The 20,857-nt window shown below is 45.1% G+C and overlaps 2 protein-coding genes across 4 annotated transcripts in view; one reads left to right on the top strand and one right to left on the bottom strand.

Moving 5' to 3' along the window:
- Positions 1-4,453: 4,453 nt before the first annotated feature.
- On the top strand, positions 4,454-5,574 carry LOC134094711 (pleckstrin homology-like domain family A member 2). The gene is made up of 2 exons (XM_062548337.1): positions 4,454-5,041; positions 5,191-5,574. The coding sequence occupies exon 1, from the start codon at positions 4,590-4,592 to the stop codon at positions 5,004-5,006; it is 417 nt and encodes a 138-aa protein (XP_062404321.1). The 5' UTR covers positions 4,454-4,589; the 3' UTR covers positions 5,007-5,041; positions 5,191-5,574.
- Positions 5,575-18,917: 13,343 nt separating this feature from the next.
- Positions 18,918-20,857, bottom strand: part of osbpl5 (oxysterol binding protein-like 5) — a 47,287-nt gene continuing 45,347 nt past the window's right edge. For all 3 annotated transcript variants that reach the window (XM_062546868.1, XM_062546870.1, XM_062546869.1), the window contains exon 22: positions 18,918-20,846. In XM_062546868.1, coding sequence (XP_062402852.1) covers positions 20,711-20,846 — 136 coding nt within the window. In that variant the 3' untranslated portion in view covers positions 18,918-20,710. The remainder of the gene's footprint in view (positions 20,847-20,857) is intronic.

The following is a 20,857-nucleotide window of genomic DNA, read 5'->3' as shown; positions in this document are numbered from 1 at the left end:
GCAGCTGCCCCTCTTTCTCTCTCTCTCTCCCTCTCTCTCTCTCTCTCTCGCTGGGCCACTCCTGGCAGCTCATCTGCCCTGGCTCAGCTCCACCGGGGTTCTGGGTCTTTTGTATGGGCTCTTTTCATGTCCTGCCTATGGAAATGAAGAAAGGAGCCAGACGGGCGCGGGGGAGAGAAAGAGAGGGACACTAGGGCCTTGTGTGTTAAATGTCTGTGATGGCCTCTGTATGCTGCTATTCTCCCCATTCTGAATGGCCTCTGGTGATATAATAACTATCTTCCTGTGGCAGAAATGTGATAGTTCCTCCTCTGGCCACCCTTTTACTGATGGGCAGCAGGATAATTCATCATTATAAAGATTGTCAGAAAGATACTGAACTTCTGAACTTTTCCCTTCATTCTTATAGTATCTCATGCCTTTGAAACTGTCCATCTCATCTTAGATCATTTTGATATTAATAAGTCCGAACAACAATACATTGAAAATATGGTGAATTCATGCTGAAAGCTTTAAAATACATATTAATGGTCCATTTTTTTCCCCTGTGAAATATGCCAATATAGCACATTCTCATCTAAGCACAGTACATGCTGTCCACTACATAGTTATAATCGTGCATCAAATGACAAAGTTATCCACACTTCGGTGAGGTCTTGGCCAGGTCCTTTTGGTTCTCAAACACGCCATTTCAAAGACATCAACAGGATGTGAGTCCCGATATGGAGGCCATTCCCTTGAAGTTCCCAGGGAGGGAAGTGTGCTGGAGATAAGGGCCCCTGGGAATGGCTTGTGCTGAATATATTATTAATGTTATGACATTTTCTCTCAACTGCTAAAACTCTTAATCACCTTATCTGAATGGAATGCCCAGTGGCTTGAAACCATTCATTGAAACCCATTTGGCAAAACCATCAACAATTTTCAGGAGAGTGGCTTGATCTACTGTACATGTGTTACTATCAATGTTATTAATCATTAACAAAGAAGATACTAGTATTGCCTCCGGTTATGAATGACAAATCACAAATGGGTTTGCCAACAAGCATGATTAAAAGGGCACACAGTTGATAGTAAAATAAAGTTGGACTTTCATCTACCATGCCCACAGGAAGTTATAAAACTAAAGTAAGCCTGTCTTGATATAACCCATTGAAATGTGTTACTTAGAGAGACTAAACCAAAAGAGAAAGATAGAGACAAAAAAACACTTAAGGAAGGAAGGACATTTTTAGCATTCAGTAGGAATGTATATGTCATGGATGACAAGGAAACTAGAACAAGAAAACCGTATGATGAAATGACAGCTGAGTCTACCCACCAGACAAGTTAACAGCACACAAGAGCTAATGCATATTTCACTTTATTCAGCAGAGTAAGCCTTTCCTCCCTCCTTTGCCTTCACTAACCCAAGGCAGAGTGTGTCTAGGCCAGGCTAATACGCTCTGGAAGGTGCGCTGGGCAGAAACAAAAGGGAAATTCTGGCATTCCAGTCATTGCAGAGAGTGACAGCCATAAAGCCATTCTTGAGATAACTCCGCTTGTAAAGCAATGAGGGAGTTGACACTGTACCGAAATAACATTCTCTTTCATGTGCTATGAATCCTGCCAAAGGGCAGGCCTTAATTGGAACAAGCGTTCTTTCAAAAGGTTAGACAATTAGTCTATTATTGATATGGCCAACTATTGTTCAATGTTGATAATAACTATAAGTATATATAGTGAAATCAGTGTGTCTCTGAACTTGTTCAAACACATTGTCTTTGTGGATTATCAATGACTTCCTTAGAGGCTAGAGCCATTTGTTCTTTTTCCCACGGTTCAGAAGCACCAGCCAGCTCGGCCACAGTTGTGGCTTATCAGAACAATGCTTCAAATAGCAAGCGGAAGACTCATCGCTCATACCATCAAGTTGCGAGGGCAACTTGTGTGTGTGTCTCTGTAAGCAAGATCAGTGTGTGTGAGTGTGTGTGTGTGTGTGTGTGTGTGTGTGTGTTGGTAGATGTGTGTATGTGAGTGCTTAAAAGAAAGCGAGAGTGTGTGTCCAGCAAGGGCCCTTAAAGCCTATATATAGCTGTAACAATCGGAGAAGAAGACATGGCTTTAACGGGCTGTTGACATGCAAAGAAGGCCAAGCAGAGGGCCCATGAGAAACAGCTGCAAAAAAATGATACAACTGTGTCTGCCTCCATTTCGTATCCACTGTCTGCTGGTTGCCCCCGACCAGTTCCTTCCACTATTTGTTTGTGTCAGAAAGACATTGAAGAACACAGGTTGCTCCAACTCTAAAGATCAATATGCCACAAAAGAATGGATGAAATGGAAGGGATATTAAAAGCCCATTGTGTGTGTGAGACTCTACCAGAGCAGAGGGACAAGAGGGCCTCTTGTGTTGCTGGATTGTGCTGAATCACTAGAGAATCATGTCATATAGATCCGAATACACTACAGTGGATGCTATATACAAAACAGAAGCTGATTTGGATCCCATAGCTATAGGGAAATAATGTAACCTATTTGGAAGTGAGCTGTCTTGTCTTAACCTATAGTTACCTACGGCAATTAAAGTATTAGTAGTTCTGTGTAAGCTTCTTTTTTTTTTTTTTTTACTTAAACAAGCTCACTTAAAGTTCATCTTGTCTTACACACACACTTTGTGTGTCACACATCCGGCTAAGCATGTCAACAATGTATCGTCTTTCCTTGTTTTTCCCATCTCACCAAGAGCTTTTATTGTGACTGTCTCCAGCACACAGCGAACATGACTACAAGGCTCTCCAAATACGCCCACGCCAGCAAGATTCCGGAACTCGATCTGCCCTCATTACTGCCGGTGTGGAGGATTGTAAATGCAGAGGGTGACTGTGCAGCGGTTGTGTGTGAGTGTGTGTGTGTGTGTGTGTGTGTGTGTATGGTTGTGTGTAAGTGTGCGTGTGTAGAATAAAGGACTGAACAAACACAGAGCCAGGCAGTATTCATCCCCACCGGGTTCAGAGGTTCAAGGAACTCTCAGCAGCATCGCTGCCTCCTCCACTCTAAACCGCACCCTGATGCCTAATAACCCTTGTTTTTTATGGTGTCACGCACATACACACACAGACACACACACACACACACACACACACAAATACACACACGCACACGCACACACACACACACACACACACACACACACACACACACACACACACTTACACACAAATACACACACACACACACACACACACACTTACTTACACACACACACACACACACACACTCACACTCACACTTACTTACACACAAATCACAAATACACACACACACACACACACACACACACACACGTACACACAAACACATACAGACACACAGACACACACAAATACACAAACACTCAAACAGAAACACACACACTCTCTCTCTCTCTCTCTCTCTCTCTCTCTCTCACACACACACACACACACACACACACACACACACACACAGAGTCACTCAATTCTGCCAGGTAATTGGAACACAGAGGAGAAAGGGAGGGGACTGTGTCAGCTTGCGTCTCTAGGCACTCAAAACACTGTAGGTTCAGCATGCTCCCATCAAGTCAACACAGGCCTAGACATCACACACAACAGCATGAGCATAGTCTACACAATGTACGATTGTGCGGGTTGTTACAGAAGTGTTTCTTACTTGCTCACTGCTTAGACAATTTGTATTTCAGTGTGTGTGTGTGTGTGTGTGTGTGTGTGTGTGTGTGTGTGTGTGTGTGAGATAAACTTGTGATTTTCTCATTTGGCATTACAATAATTTATCTGAATAAATGGTTGACAACTAGACAAGCTGACATGCACTGTCTGATAGTAAACTCAGTATTCCCCTATCTCACCAAAGGCATGTGCTGCTGCCAGAGAATTTCATTGACAGGTAACCTTAGTGATGAGTTTCACATGATATGGAGCAGTGATATAACAGACACACCCTTTCCCAAAATAGGTTAGTTCAGTTCAGCTCCTGAACTTCAGCTGAATACAATAAGCAATCCACTCTTCATGTATGTAACAAAGAGATGAAAAGTTGGCAATCCTTAAAAACCCCAAGGATAATAATCATAATGGCGCAAATGACTGACAATGCTTAATGGAAAAACCTCTGCCAAGTTCTTACATGAGGAAATGAAATGATCAAAGCTTATCTCAAAACTATGATAATAACTATCTCTGTCGTCTCCATTCTGTGGATCTCACATGTGTTGACATATGAACGATTATATGCGCTATTATTTGCGTTTTGGGCAAAGACGCAATATGACTCTTTCCCTCCTTTCATGCCCACCGCCTACACACTTCACTCACGAGTTACTCAAGCAACTGTTGATGTAGCCCAGTTCAAACTCTAGTGTGACGTCAGGAGGGCTGGCCAAGAGCTTGCCTAGTATAAAGCTGGAGCTGCCGCTGGTGTTCATTCATAACGCCGACCTGGATTATCACGCGGTACAGAAGAGGCTCCTTTGCCGGGGACTTCGGAAGAAGTTACTAGGAATACTTGGGACTTTCAACCCCATCATTCATTGCCAGAGTAGAGAGACGAACGCCGTACACACCGCCAAAACAATGAAAATGTCTGCGTCGGAGACCTCCAAGGTCCTGAAGGAGGGAGAATTGGAGAAGAGGAGCGACAACCTGCTTCAATTTTGGAAGCGGAAGACCTGCGTTTTGACCACAGACAGCCTCACCATTTACGCCGACAGACAGAAGAAGACCAAGGGCAAGGAGATCATGCTCCAGTCCGTCAGGAAACTGGACTGTGTGGAGAGAACGGGGAAATTTGTCTACTTCACCATTGTTACCAGTGATAATAAGGAGATCGACTTCAGGTGCGACTTCGAGGATACCTGTTGGAATGCCGAAATTACAATGGCATTGATTGACTTCCAGAACAGAAAAGCCATTCAGGACTTTAAAACACGACAGGAACCAGAGAACACGACCCCATCACCGCAAGAGAGGCGAATTGGCCGAGCACCATGAAAAACTTCCGACTGACTTCGCTTCATTTATACATGGTGAGTTAAGTGTAAGCAAAAATGTATGTTCTGAATAATGTTATATTAGGCTAAATAAACGTTAATTAAATTATTTCTGTGAGAGTTTACAGTTTAAGTTAGATACAAAAAAGAAAGAAAACTCATGAATGTGTTTATTTATCCCATAGTTTGAAGACAGAACTGGATCATGACGCAAAACTGGACCAATCGGAGGCTCGATCACCCAGTCTGAAGTCGGCCACTTCTCAATGGGCGCACACCACGAATGTCCCGGAGGTCCTGAACAGGAGACAAGAAAGAAAACCTATTTCGGTAGTCACAAGCAACCGTCAAGACTGAATCTTTGGACTTTTCTGAGTATTTCAAATGCTTTTTTTTTTTTTTTTTTTTAAATCAAGGATCACTTTCCATGCGTCAAAGAACCCCACGTGTAAAAGCCTAATTTATGTGTCAATTCCTTGGTTTAAAAAGTGTATCATACATTGCCTAAATTATTTTCATGTGCTATTGTTTGTATTTATTTAAATAAATATTTGTGAATTTAAAATGAATCACATGTGGTCAGTTTGCATACAATCCTTGATAGGTCTTGTCACATGTTCCTCTCTAATTGTATTGTAACTTCATCCAAAATGATGCATTAAGGGCAGTGATTTGCAGTATCATATTGCATCACTATAGGCCTGCAATTACATTTGTATAGATTAGCATGATGGTCAAGACAGTGGTTTCTTTTAAAATAGAAAGCCTAACTATCTAAAGGTCACAGAAATCAGACCAAACGATTTTGCTGCCTGAAGGAACTGAATCGGTCTGGAGAACTCACTGCTGAATGCCAACTGAAGATCCCAGATAGTTGACATTTATGATCCATAGTATAGGCTACAGTTCAGAATAAAGGCTCTGATCCCCCATTAGAGAGAGAGAGAGAGAGAGAGAGAGACTGTAATTGGCCCTCATTTTATTTCTCCTTTACCTCAATCATCCTCTCACTTTATGGACATTTTGATAGGCCTATGGCTTTACTGTAAACCTGTATCTTGATTAGCCACATTTTAAAAACGTCACATCAGGAGTAATACAAAGTTTTAGGATTCTACCAACGCCTTTAAAATGTTCCGCAGCCGCATGAATCCGGCTAAACAATCTGCAAAGCTCAGGGCCACTTCATTGAGTATAAACACACTCGACAGTATTTTTTGCAGCTTACACTTTATGAGCTGCAGCTCCCAACATAATGCGAACAAGGCTTTGTCTTATTACTGCATCTCTGCAGACGTGTGTGTGTGTGTGTGTGTGCGCTCGGACGGAGGGTCCAAGTCTTGGCACAGCTCTGTGTGGCTCCACAGACGAGCGGGGCCCCAGACCAGAGCCCAGAGCCTTTGAAGCCGGATCAGAATACAATGTGGATCAAAGAGCTGCCGGATCTGAGCCGGAGTTAGCAGAGGTTTTTTTTTTCTATCCATCTAAAAATACAGCTCCCGCTAATTTGCCCCTGTTCAAAATCACTTGTGCCGCCCGCCGGATGCCCTTTGCGTATGCCGCTACGGACACTAAGGTGCGAGTAGGGGAGACTTAACAGCTTAAGGGTCACAAGGAGCCTACAAGAGGTTGTAAATCTCAGGGCCGCAATCAGATATCTTGGCTTTTAAGTGCATCTTCTCAATGGTGCTGATGTTATGCCGTACATGCTGCACTTAAAAGTGGCCCGATTCCTCGTTGCATATTGCAATGCACTCTATAGGTGTACAGTATGTTATGTACAGGGCAGGCTAAAACACACACACACACACACACACACAGAGAGACACACACACACACACACACACACACACACACACACACACACACACACACACACACACACACACACACACACACACACACACACACACACACACACATACACACACACACACACCTAAAATAAGACTGCTCTCTGACCCATGTTGGAAATTATTTTCAACTCAATTCCTGAGTTGAGAACTTTACTCTGGACTGCTATAGTCTGTAATAGATTGATGAACTCTTGAGTGGAAAGTCCCTGAAATGAGCCAAGTTTACCAAGCTGGCAGGACGGATCTCTTCGTGGTCTTCAGAGGTGAAGAAAAAACATTAGCCACGTTTACATGGACCCTTTTCTTGTTTTCCGAATGAAACAAATGATTTGAAATATGAAAAATGGAGGTGTTTTATGAACATGTTTTATTCTGATAGAGCCATTAAAAGTGGCTATTGTTTGAATATTCGGAAAATGTATTCATATTATTTATTCCCCCCCAACAGTCCAAGTTTTCTCTATCAGTGGGCTGGAGGAAACACACGTTTCAGGATCTGTGGCCATGGACACCTCCCCGAAGTCAAGGCCTTGGCTCTTTGTGGAGGTCCTTTGATTCCCTCAGTGGCAATGACTCTGCATGCAATCACCCACAAGCCATGCGAGCGTGGGCTCTAGCACTTGTGAAACATCATTTTGCATTGTTTCAGGAACGGCAATTTATCTCCCACCACAGTTCTTGAGTCAGCACAATGGCCGCAAGTCAGAGTCTTTGCTGAATAACCAGTCAGGTGTAATATACATAATCCAACTAAGATGCGGTGAGGGTGTGGGTGTTGTGGGGTGGGGATAAGCGTGGGTGAAGCCAAACAGTGAACAAAGATTGCATTTGCCAAAAGAGACAAGCTCTATTTTAATCATTTCATGAATTACTTTTTAAATTTCAAGCAAGTTGGGTTGTTTTGATTAAGATGGATTTCTTTTTTTTATATATATAAACAACCAAACAGCATTGACATTACCTAGAATGCACAACAAAGTTGTAGCCTATCATTTTTCAAATGTTAGACCCTTTGAGTAATCTTTGGCCCATGTTGGTGAAAACATCAATCAGAATGACTCCTCATTACTCTGTAAATGATGTGGGTATAGTTATTACACAGTGGCTTGTAGTTAGCCTATTCTTATTACACAGTGGTTAGTTTGCCTACCCCCTTTTCTCCTGGCTGGTGGCTATGCCCATTAACAGAAGCCATGACTCACACATGCATCTGTAAGTTGGATATTCACAGACGCCCCACTTCCGGGCAACATCTGCGACGCAGACCTCCCTTTGATATGCTCCATAATACACTTGCAATATGGCATTCTAATTGCAATGCTCCTACCAGCTGTGTTTAGGACCACCAAAATGAGCATTACTGGATGTTGGGGTGGATCATTTATCTCATTGTCAGATTGTTTGTAAACTGACTGGTTTAGGACGTTGCTGGCGTTCACTTACCGGAATGTGCTTTAATGATGGGAATTAGCCCACGCGTTAGGGTGAATGCATACCTGAGCACATTCCAGTCATCGTTTGCGACTGACATGCCGACAGAGGTATAATACCTGAGTAAACCAGGTGACCTCATGCTTCAGTGGCGTTTGAGGAAGTTTTTCTTGGGGGATAGGTGAACAGACGCCTGTCAAGGCCTCTGACGCACTTTGAGAAATTCATTTTCCCAGGCTGAGGTGATGTCACAAGATGCTACCTTAAAAGGTTTGAACATACACCTTTTACATTGTGACTGTGTCTTGACAACACCCTCTCGCCAAATATTGGACTGATGTGGACTCTATTAAATTGAACTTAACCATATTCTGTAAAATTCAGCTTTGTCTTACAGTAATTTCCTGTGTATTAGCCACATTGAGTATAAGCCACAGGACAGTGTTTTATGCCAGAAACAAAGCCATATTAATACCATACTAACTGCTCCTGTGTATTAACCTCATACTGTAGCTGAAGACATTTAGCAAAATGTACTGTGTAAGCCATGGCTAATTTGGGAAGTTAAATCAAAATTCACAATAAACACTGTGGGAAGGAAACCCAAACTGGATGAAACATTGAAAAGAACCGATGCTACCCCCCATCTCCACCCACTACCACCACCACACCCTGTCCGCAGAGGGTTGATGTGTCCCCACACTTGTCTTGAGTCTCAACTAGTGTGCATATTTACGGCCACATGTCTCAAGTCACAATCTGTTCCTCATCAAATCATGTGTCTCGCTGCCGCACTGTTATGCTTTGACTGTCTGCAATCGGAAGCATTGATGCCCCCCGGTGTGGATTTCACTTGTGTGTCTGTATGCCAGAGAGGCACTGTGTACTGCGCCCTGTATACCATTACCACCAGTTTAGATCCATTTGAAGAGGAATCTGGAGCATGTGGCACTTCCCAAGGCATAGCTGAGATGCACGCGCCTACACTTGCAGATCTGAACGTGAGGAGTGAAAACGGTGGATCCGTTTTCCTCAGCTGTCTGGAGGACACTCAGACAAATGAGAGAGAGAGAGAGAGAGAGGGACTGAGACAGAGAAAGAGAGAGAGAGAGAGAGAGAGAGAGACAGAGCGACAGTAAACCATGTCTTGAGGAGAGTGTGGTGATTGAAGGAGATGTCAGCTGGGGGGCCTTTGAGACGCCGCTGCCCCCGCCGTCTCCCGGCGCTCCGCAGGGGTGGGCCGGATTACAGACAGAGTGGGAGTCCGGCAGGAGACGGAGGATTTCACAAGATTTAATGGCCTCTTTCTCACACTCCAATATCCCCTCTCAGCACACCGTGATAAATGCATTTGAGACGTGTAACACAATTTTATGATGGCATGTTGAAATAAATAATGAAATTACCAGTTTCGCTTGCCAGACACACCAACAGTGCAGTTGGCTTCACTTCCAGACATCTTGCTGCCAATGTGAATTACTAACACATTGATTCATAATTCTCAGAATTGATTTGGTCACATGAATTGAGCAAGTCAAAGGGCAAGCGAAAGGCACTGTCTGTCTGACATGGAGGTGATGAAGTCCTGGCTATTTTCAAAGCAAAGAACAAGACAGGACCCCATGAGGGAGAGGTAGAAGAAGAAGAGGACTCTGAGCCCGATAGCGTTAGTAAAGCAGGACGTGGGACAATCTGTCCCATCTGCCAAGTCAATTCAGTACGGCCAAGTCAGCCAAGTTCATCATCCCTGCACATTGCTAGACGAATCACAAAGAGTGAATGAGAAAAGAATTAAACGACTGAACGATGAATTAACAAATGAAAGGAATCCCTTCATGTGTGGACTATGCTTTAAGAATCAATGACAGAGTTATACTGAGGCAATTTCAATCATCTATTGCCGTTTAAATGAAAAATGTTAATGGATTCCACATGCTTCTGGTCTGATTGAAGCATTATATACTGTACGTATGACATGGGCAGGCTGGAAAGTCCCCTCCTCGGACTTCAGAGTAGCCGAGGTCTCAAATCGTTGCACCAGCTCGGCTCTGAGCTGCTCGACAGTATGCAGGGATTTGTATCCGTGTCCCTGTAAATGACCGGGGGGCCATACGGAGTTTAAATCAGCGCTGTTTCTCTCGCTGGCTCATCTCCGGGCATGAGTGCGCGGAAATCCCCTAATCAATCCTGTGGATTGGGGTGAAGCCAGGATCTGTCCTCTTGGCGTCGGCAGGAAATGTCAGTTTGTCAAACACAAACAGGTCAGATCAGAGGAGGACATCAGTGACTGACCAGAGATGTACAAAGTGCAGAAGAGAGTCCTTGAGCCACTTTGGGAAATTCAAATCTGGGCTAGATATATTGACATTTATGTAAAATGATATGAACTTCAGTTAGCCTTTCAGTATTTAACAGAATAATTAAAACATGTTTTGCAGGTGCAGCATGTCTGGAAGATATGTTAGTCTGCTTTGATTAGTTTCAGACCAGACGGTTCACCTTTGTGACACAGAGTCTGAGAGTCCAGGCTGCAGCTGGGGCCCATTGTGTGTCTGAAACAATGGTCAGCCCCTTTACGTTCCCCTTTACATGCACACAGATGGGAAACACAGACAGGAAGTCCCGCTCACACAACACACCTCTGGAGGATATCAAGATATTCATCATCACACTGAGGGCCCTCACCGCCCCTCCACCCCCGCGGCCCCTGCGGCCCCCACCCCAACATCTGCTCAGTCTCTGGGTGGAAGTGAGATGTTCCGCACCGCGAAAAGGAGTTCAAAGATCTCTGTGAAAAGGATCGGTGAAAGGAGAGGCAGTGGGAAAATGTCGATCCTTTGGTAACAATCCATTTTAAAGGTAAACCGACACCTGGGGTAGCATGGGAAAGTAACTCAATGCATGCATAAAGGTGGTCTCTGGGCAGACGTAAATGTCTATTGTTTTAACAGGCCATGTTTTTTTTACATCGCTGCTCTGATCAGATCATTTGGGTGAATAAAATGTCCACTATTTGAGGAGAGCGAAATGGAAAAGTCAGAGAGCAGATTGACATCTGAGCCACAGAGGTGCGTGAGGAGGAATTACTTTGCATCACTTGGGCTGTCTGTCTCTGAAATGGCCGTCTTTTGTTAATCCGGGCGGAAGGAGACCTTTCTTCGCACAATCATATGAGAATTTGAGCATGAACACACACACACGCGCGCTCGCACGCGCGCTCGCACCCACACACACACACACACACACACACACACTTTCTCACACAATTACAGTAAAGCACATGCAAAGACATACTGTAGACACACATATACATAAACACACAGACACACACACACACACACTCACACACATACACATAAATACAGGGAGACAAGCAAGCCACTATCCCACTGTAAACGAATCCAGCTACACCCAAACGTTTCCCAGTGCAGCGCTTGTAACACTACCTCGGTGCTCTTTATTGGCAGTTTGCGGGTCGTTGCATATCGGACAGGAGGGCACTGAAGGAAGAGGGCTTGGGGGTGGGGTATTTTGGAGAGGGGTGGTGGTGGTGGTGGGGGCAGTAGAAAGGGAGCAGGGGCACGAGTCACTGGAGCCCCCTTCAAAGGCCGCCCGCCGCCCCGTGGCCCCTGAGGAATCCCGGCATACCCAGGAGCCGAAAGGGGCCGGCTGTGGCAGGGCCAAGACCCCTGTGTCATGCACTTCCTTTGTGAGCGTGCTCCGCAGCCCATGAGCGCGTCCGCCTCCTTTGATCTGCGGTGTGTGCGTGTTTATTTACATGTGTGTGTTTACATGTAGGGCACGTATGTTGCCTGCCGTGCATACGTGTGTATGTCTCAACAGGCATATGTATGCATGCGGGCCTGGGAAATTCATCCATGCATACAGTATGTTCCTATATGTTGGAGAGACTTTGCTCATGTAACTGATCATGCAGGCATGTGCTTTTTGACATATTAGGGTATTTAGCATTTATTTAAGGAGCACTGATATATAGATTTTCAGTGTACAGCTTGTTTAAGTTTAAGGATCTAACATGAGTGGCATTCACCCTGCAGCCTGTTAAAACTTCACACTATGAAAAGAGCCTTTTACTGTAACCCCACTGTCTAACAGTTGTGAAGGGCTCTTGTGCCTTTACGGTCAGAAGGACTGGCTCCCATGTAATAATATACTGTGGATCTGACCATAATATGTCCGGTCAGCTTAAGAGAGGGATTTGTGGAGGAACAATGGCGGCTCTGTGATGGCTATGCGTCATGCCTCCAGATCCTCCGAGCCATGGAGACCCTGCTTGTTAGGGAGGAGGAGGGGGTTTTCTGCATGGTCGACAGAATGTTTTAAAGGCAAGGTCATCACTCTTCCTAACACATATAAATTCCTGTCTGTAAATCATAGAAAGGAATTTACGTCGGCCATATCACAGAACAGTAAAAATCCAAGCACCAGGCATTAGAGAATGCATAAACTAATACAGTACGTATAAAGAATGTGTTGTCTTTATTACTGTACATGTTCTGGAAGATTCTTCTTCTTCTTCAAAAAAAAAAAAACTGACATGTATCCGTTCATTAAGTTTCCTGTATTACATTGCAATTCAACAGCTAATTCTGGCATGTTAAGCATCTCCACTTGAGTTCATCTGACTTGACTACATTTCATGGCCTTGTGAAGTGCTATTTCCAAACACAAACTGAGTCATCAGTAATGTAGATATGACATCCTGTTATCTGAGACACAAACTTCCCGGGTCTTTTTCTCGCCATCTTTTTCATGTTTCCTTCTTCTGAAAAAAATAAATTAATAATGACATGAACGCATACATTATGGAACAAAAGTGAAACCTTACTCTACAGGGGGAGGCAAGACTGACATGACACCTGTGACTGACACGACACCTGTGACTGGCAAGACACCTGTGACCTCATCCGGTTGGAAGTCCCCACCGCAAAGGAACATGGGGGAGGATGCTTGTTCACTCTGGGTTCCTGCCGGGGGAATTCTTTCTCCCAGTTTCAGACAACATTTTCTGATTATCTCATGTTTGCCAAGGAAATTGTGAGCATACAGTGTGACCACGGGCACAAGCACACACACGCCCCTCAGCTTTAATGCTTCTCGCCTAATACAAACATATAACAATGCGTGTGCATGCGCGCACACACACACACACACACAAAAGCCGCCAAAACATCCACAGAAACTACACACACACACACACACACACACACACACACACACACACACACACAGGCATTCACACTCTCTCTCTCTCTCACACACACACACACACACACACACACACACACAGACATTCACACACACACTCAAGACATATCAGCTGTGGCTCCATACCAGTACCACCGCAATACTGTTTATCAAGCTCACAACAGCTGCTTTGACAGCAAATGCCAAGAGAGACAGAGGAAGGGGACAAAGATGGAGAATGGAGAGGAGAGGAGAGGAGAGGAGCAGAATGGAAAGAGGAACAGCAATGTAGAGAACTACAGAAAAATAAAACTATTGATACGGGGGATGGATTGATGAAGCCAAACACGGAGAGACCGTGTTAGTGTATGTGAGAATGCCAGTGAGAACGAAAGAGAGCAAGACTATGTTTTCCATCTAACTCATTTGCATATTTGAAGTGCCTGTATGAAAATATGGGTAAAATACAGTAAATGCAGGTCTGTGTGTGTTTTTCTTCACCTTGTTATGCAAATCAACTTAAGAAAGGACACTCAATCAAGTGTTGTGAACATCTTGAACAGAGACAGCTTTTATTTTGTCAGGTGTTATTTTATTAGAACAAACCCATTTCCGTCTAATAAGACCCTACTCACAGTATAGGCGGTATAGACGGTACAGTATGTGAATCAGGAGAGAGAGGGGGAAGTACCCTGAACAGACCGCATCAAACATTTGGCAGCAATCAGTGTAAAATGGATGAGACCTCCCACACTCCCATGAGCACACTGTGCAAATGAATAGGCTCGAGTTCAGTCTGCAGAGTGCCAAACCCTGGCCATCAGTCTCAATTACAGGCATTAGTATAAGCTGTGGGCACCTGGAAGCCAAGGCCAAGTGCAAACACGTGTGCTCTTAGTGGGCCTCGGGACCCACATCCCTGCTGGAACACAGACAGACACATCCTGAACGGATCCTGGACGGCAGGTCTTCTTGTCAGCAGAGACTGAACGCCAGCGATGTCAGAAATGTGGCAATGCCGGTATCTTCTGTCCTCGGAGAGACTGAGTGAAAGTCCCTGGAGTGAAGAAAGAGAGAGAGAGAGAGAGAGAGAGAGAGAGAGAGAGAGAGAGAGAGAGAGAGAGGCGGTGTGTCCCAGAGGCGGTGTGTCCCAGAGACAGGCCCAGGCAAGTACCGGCCGAAGCAGTCCCAGCCCCAGACTTGAAAACCTCATGGCACGCCAACCCAGCAACAAAAACCACATTGCCATGACGACCTGCGAGGCCTCAGACGGCAGACTGGGCTGAACGAGGCGATGATGAGACGAGACGAGACGAGATGAGATGAAGAGTTGTGAAAAGGCTATCAGTCTTGTGTGACCACCTATTGAAGGAAGACTTAGGGCTCACTGACTCACTATGATCTTACCTCTTGCCTTTGATGGGCTTTGGGGATGACAGGTCAGAGCCGGGGGGGGGGGGGGGGGGGGCTCACTCATCCAGCGATGGGACCAGCTCCACTGAAAGAGTGTGTTTGATGCTTCAGGTGCGAGCCGAACCACCTGGTTTTCAAATCAGCACGGAAATCAGGGAAGCCATCAAAGGCGCCAGAGTGATGAAAGTTGACTCGCACCTGCAGGCGAAATGTCTGTTCAGAACATCCACTTACTCACTACATAGTGCACTATTATGGTTAACGGTCACCAAATTACAAGTCCTCATGAATACTTATATTTAAATACCAGATATTAAAGTTATTCTCTTTGTGTCTCGACAACAAAGTTCCAGTTTCCTATATTTTTGACCAGGCTCGGGTTCATCATAAATGCAGGTGTGATCAAGGAGTCAGTGGGACAATAGATTTGTGTCTGGGAGTAATGGCTCAACTCCCCACTCATTCATCAGCAATGATTTATAGCCTGTTCATTCACACACGCAAATGGCAGACATTCAATTATACCCTTAATATAGTCTTTCTCACTCATGGCTCCCCCACACCAATACACAGACACTCCAATACACACACACACACACACGCACACTTCACAAAAGCAGACATAAACAAAAGGAGAATGACAGTTCCAAAACCAAGGCGGTGCAGCCCTGAGTTAACACTCGACTCTTTCAGTCAGCAGGACGTGCCTGGGCAAGTCGCTTGCTTTGTCTCCTTTCGCCACCGCTGACAATGCTCAGGATGTGTTCTAGTTCTTCCCATGATTACTAAGCAAATACCCCAGAGGAGATAAGGCGGCTGGACGCCGGTCACGCCCAAGGGGTCAGGGGAGTGCAATGGGTGCAAACCTCTCTTAGTCACCTGCCCTGATGGTACCTGCATGACAGTGTTCTTTTGTATTCTCATACTGTGATGTGTGAACACACTGGCTTCTGACTTTCATTATCGCTGTCTAAGAATTTCATCATTTTTTTCTCATGACTGAGATCCTTTCTTACTTATTTCCAAGGAGGACATGACCAAATAGTGATTCCAAATGCTGAAATACGGAAGTGACTCTACCGCTGAAATCACAATGTAGTCAACCTCAGACCACAAGTAGAAGTCTACTCTGACTGTCTGTCTGAATGCAAGAGTGAATTTCTTGAATTTCCCTTTGGGGATCAATAAAGTATCTATCTATCTATCTATCTATCTATCTATCTATCTATCTAAGAGAATGAACTGAAAATTAGATGTCTGCACATGGAGAAGAAGGAGAAAGAATGACAGTCATTCAGAAAATGTCCTGCTTTCACTCTGCTAAACTTCCTGCAGTATCCATGTGGTGACAGCAGCCAATAGAGTATTACGTTCCTTAGGTCTGATGTATGTGTGTGTGTGTGTGTGTGTCTGTGTGTCTGTGTGTCTGTGTGTACGTATGATGGAAACGGTGCAGAGACAATGGCTCTCTTCAGGCTGTGAGTCTGCAGGAATGTCCCAGGGCTACTGTGTGTGTGAGATCAGATCTTGTGGGCAACTCACACACAGGATGCTCGGCCACTACACAGACCAATCAGAGAGGTCACTCACACACACACACACACACACACACACACACACACACACACACACACACACACACACACACACACACACACACACACACACACACACACACACACACACACACACAAAATCCCACACCCCTGACCCCCAGCCAGACAGGAACCAGAGGAAGGGCCATGTGCCATGTGTTGAGGTTAAGAGGGGTTAGATGGTGTCACCTCAAAACATCCACTCAAGACTTCACTGCCAATTAATGACTGGATGTCATTGCGAAAGAGAGGGGAATCCTCCATTTCCTGACTACCAAAGTCACCCTTGTTAAACATGGGGTGTGTGGTCATGTCCAGGGATCCAGCCCTTCCTCAGATCTTTCTGGTGTCCACAATGGGAGAAGGCTTATGTTATTGCCACAGGGAAGCCACATTAAGCCACCTACAAATGAGAGGCCACACAGACAGGCTTAGAGGAACCAACAGAGGAGCCCAAACCCAGAGGTCAGCCCCCCCACAGGAATGGCTGCTGCCCAGGCAGAGATAAGAACCGCAGTGGCTTTCAGACAAGCACACAAGTGGGCCTCAGGAATGCCTTCTGGCGGACATGGCTGGTGACCACATGACCTAATTTGGTCCTGTGGTTTTCGGAGTGCATCCGGCGCAGGCACACACACACACACACACACACACACACACAGAAACACACAAGCACAAAGGTCCAATGTGTGCGGCTGTGCGCCCACTCACACACTCTGTGAGTGAGAGCCATGGCCCTGAGCCACCAAGCTGTGCCCCAGTCTTCCAGGAGTCAGTCAGCCCCCATCTCCCACAGGCTCCTCCTGGGAAAGTTCTGCCATCACGTCATCACCCTCTGAAGACTCTCAGTAGCTCTCAAATACCACTGCGAGTGTGAGAGACAAGACATGGTAAACAATGATATGCACTTGGGCCTGCTTACAAAGAGACACTAGCAACTTCAGTTTATGCCAGTCGAATAATGTTTAAATACTGTGTCAGTTTAGCTCGAGAAGAAAATGCATTGTTAACTACAGCCACTAATTATTAGCTAATGTCATATCAAACAATGGAACCCTGTCTCTCTGTATAATTTGACAACAAAAGGGCCACATAGCGTGACTTTTCCATTCACATATGAAGTGCAATTTTACCCAGAGACCAGTGAGCATAGAGACATCAGTTATCAGACGTCTTGTTTTAACCAGTTCTACCCAGACACTGAGGAGAAGAACCATGGTGCAGGGGCCATCTCAAATACTCCACATCCACCAATAGAGGTGATGACAGCCTTATAGATCAGCTATTCAAGAGGGAATTCTTGAAATGCTCCTCTGATTGTGTAAAAGGAGAAGCCGGAAAATGGAGACCTTTGTTTGAGGTGGCCAAAAGAAAAAAGATGAAATCACTGCGAAGAACTTTTCCTATGTTCACATCAAGGAAGAGATGTGAACATAGGAAAAGTTAATTTCCTGTTGGTGTTATATGTAAAATATAAGTAAGATCTGTGGTCAAGCAAAAATGATGAGAAACATGATATTGTCGAAAACCTCAGATGAAAAAAACACATTCAGTTCTCATTAACCAGTATATCTGTTACAGCAGCAGACATTTCTTTCTATTTTTACACCCATAAATGCTCCATCATTATTTACAGTGTTGAAACACCCTAATGGGTTGTCTGGGTTGTTAGATTCTCTCAAGATAACTGATGAGTGGTGACTCACATTTCCTCATAATACCTGTTACGTTCCCATAGAGACCAGTGTCTTTAGATCCCATGCAAATACCACGAGATCTTATGCAAATACACACACACACACACACACACAGAAAGCAATGGAGGAAGGAAAGTTGCCTGCGTTCATTCCTCAGGCATTCCTTGGCAGGCCCTCCACCCAGTTGCCCGGTCATGCCTGACGGCGGCCGGGCGTCTCCCCGGGGGCCGTGTCCCGCCATGCCCACGCGCTGCCAGCACGGCAGAGGCTCACCCCGGCTTTAACCGCCCCGGCGGAGGGATTGTCACTTGAACAACAGCCCCCTCTCACCGCCTCAGCTGCCAAAGAAAATCCTCTCACTCCCAAAACATGCCCCCCTCAGCACACTCACACGCCAAACGGGGTGAAACCAAGCTAACCAGAAACACAACTACACAGCTTCATATCGGGCTCAGGAAGCTGACAGACTGGTAAAATCCGGATGGACACACTTGAATTTGTATGTTAATGAGTACCAACATGACTGTACCAGTGCCTGAGGGGCCAGGTAACCATCATGGCTGTCAGAGACAGGATACAGAGCCTGACATTGCAGCCTGTTCATTTGTTTTTAACCCACTAGCGCACTCTGGTGGCGAGAAGGGAACATCCACCATTACTAATAGACTTCATCTCTAAGCATCAAAGAAAGTAAGAGACGACAGGAAAAATATGTGAATCAAAATGTAAAATTTTACTGTAGTGCTGTGGGATGTGACACATATCACAAAACAGTGAATTCATTCCGCTCATTATTTGTTGTTACAAGTGTTTTTGAACAGCTTGGAGATAAAAAAAAAGAAAGAAATTGGAAGAGAATTAAAACAAAGAAAATTCATAAAATACAATTGAGTCGGCATCATTCAGTCTTAACATCTCTTCTAGGCTGTGCTCTTTCAGACAGGTAGGCTTGACGAACAACCCCCACCTGTTTCACTTTGTCCTCACAGCTTCCTTCAAACATATTGCTCATTATAAGCGCGTGGTGGCATTGAACCATACATACATATGAATCCTCTAAACACAGTGTGATTAGGAAAATCAATAAATACATTCTTGATTTTTTTTTTGTCAAGTGAAACATACCAGGTGGACATTTGGACAAATATATACATATTTGATTATCTTTCTACTTTACAGACTTGTGTACCTGTTGACTATTTTGCTTTATCTTTTTGGACAACAGGCCTGACATACTGGTGAATTCAATCACTCATTAGTAGCCACTGTTTTTCGTAACCCCAAAACATCCTTTAAAGCTTGATGGCACTTAGTGGCGGAGGTACAACACTTCTTTCAGAGACTCCCCCCTCTTAATCAGCATTATCCAAAGCAGAATCAGTCTTACACCTCTCCACAGGTGACGACAACGACACATGGGCCAACTTATGGAGCCATGTTGCTGAGCAACCACAGAACTGTTTTTGTGTGTTCTGATTGGATGGCTCATAGACCAATGGGAACGTGTCTGAACGACAACACCCAGGGACACGGCTCAGCATCATGGCTCAGAGCGTTGTCTTGTGCATCAGCAGGTTAAGAGTAAGACATGTGGGTTGGGGTCTCAACTTTGGGCCCTATGCTTCACCTTTTCCTTTATTAACATCGTTTCATCTCAGGAGCCACGAGGAGAGATGAGAGGACGCGCTAACATCTCTCCTCCTTGCTCACAGTCACCAAACGTCTTTGTGTTTTATATTCAAAAACAAACAAGCAATGTAAACATGTACTCTTTTTTTTTCATTTAGAAATAACAAACACTATTTTGGTATTTGTCGTTTGTTTAGTGAGTGTACTGTGCATGTACAGAAAGACACTGAATTGCACGATTTTTTTTTTTTTATGCCGCTGTTTGTTTGCTTCTTTTGCTGATCTCCACAAATGTACATCTTCTTCCATTTGGTTTCAGCAATAAGGCCAAAATACAGGAGAAGGGGACGACAGAGGGAGACTCACGTCTATCTACACACAGAACAACAGGGTTTTAAAAAATAATATTAAAATAATAATAAAAACGTACAATTTAATACACGCGCACAGGGAAATGAGAGTCCCCCCTCACATCCGTGTGCTTGGATAAAAATGATTATCAGACGTCGAGGTCTTTCAGCTCTTGGAGCTCATTCTTTAGCTTTGACACAGAGTCCTTTCCTCTGAAGTGCTCGTTGCCACAGTGATGAGCTTCACTGAAAGGGGCGACGGTGGGTTGGGTTCTGTGGATGACCTTGAGTGGACGAACGTGGTGGCAGTGAGGGCGAGGCAGCCGTTCTGGAACAGCTTGGAACCATCTGCAGACTGGAGGATGGGGGGTCAGGGTGGGGTTGGAGGTTGGGGGTTTGGCTGTGTTTGTTGCTAGGCACCGGGGAAGGGCTGCGTGACCTGTGACCCCTGATCCCTGACCTCCAGAGGGTGGCGGTGAGAGAGAGGGAGTGAGCGAGCGAGCGAGCGAGCGTGAGAGCAGGCGGCTCAGGTGTAGACGTAGTTGATGAGCAGCTGGAAGACCAGGAGCATGCAGAGGATGAGCCAGTGGCGTCCGCTCAGGGCCACGCTCTCCTCCGCCGCCCGCCGCTGGCTCAGCTGCCGGCCCAGGGACTGCAGGTTCCTGGACACAGA

Source organism: Sardina pilchardus, chromosome 10 (assembly GCF_963854185.1).
Source record: "Sardina pilchardus chromosome 10, fSarPil1.1, whole genome shotgun sequence".
NCBI lineage: Eukaryota > Metazoa > Chordata > Actinopteri > Clupeiformes > Clupeidae > Sardina > Sardina pilchardus.
Note: the sequence above shows the minus strand (reverse complement) of the source record. Positions and strands in the feature narration are given on the sequence as shown.

Coding starts and splice junctions, on each gene's coding strand:
- LOC134094711 (XM_062548337.1), top strand. CDS start 4,590: ATGAAAATGTCTGCGTCGGAGACCTCCAAGGTCCTGAAGGAGGGAGAA.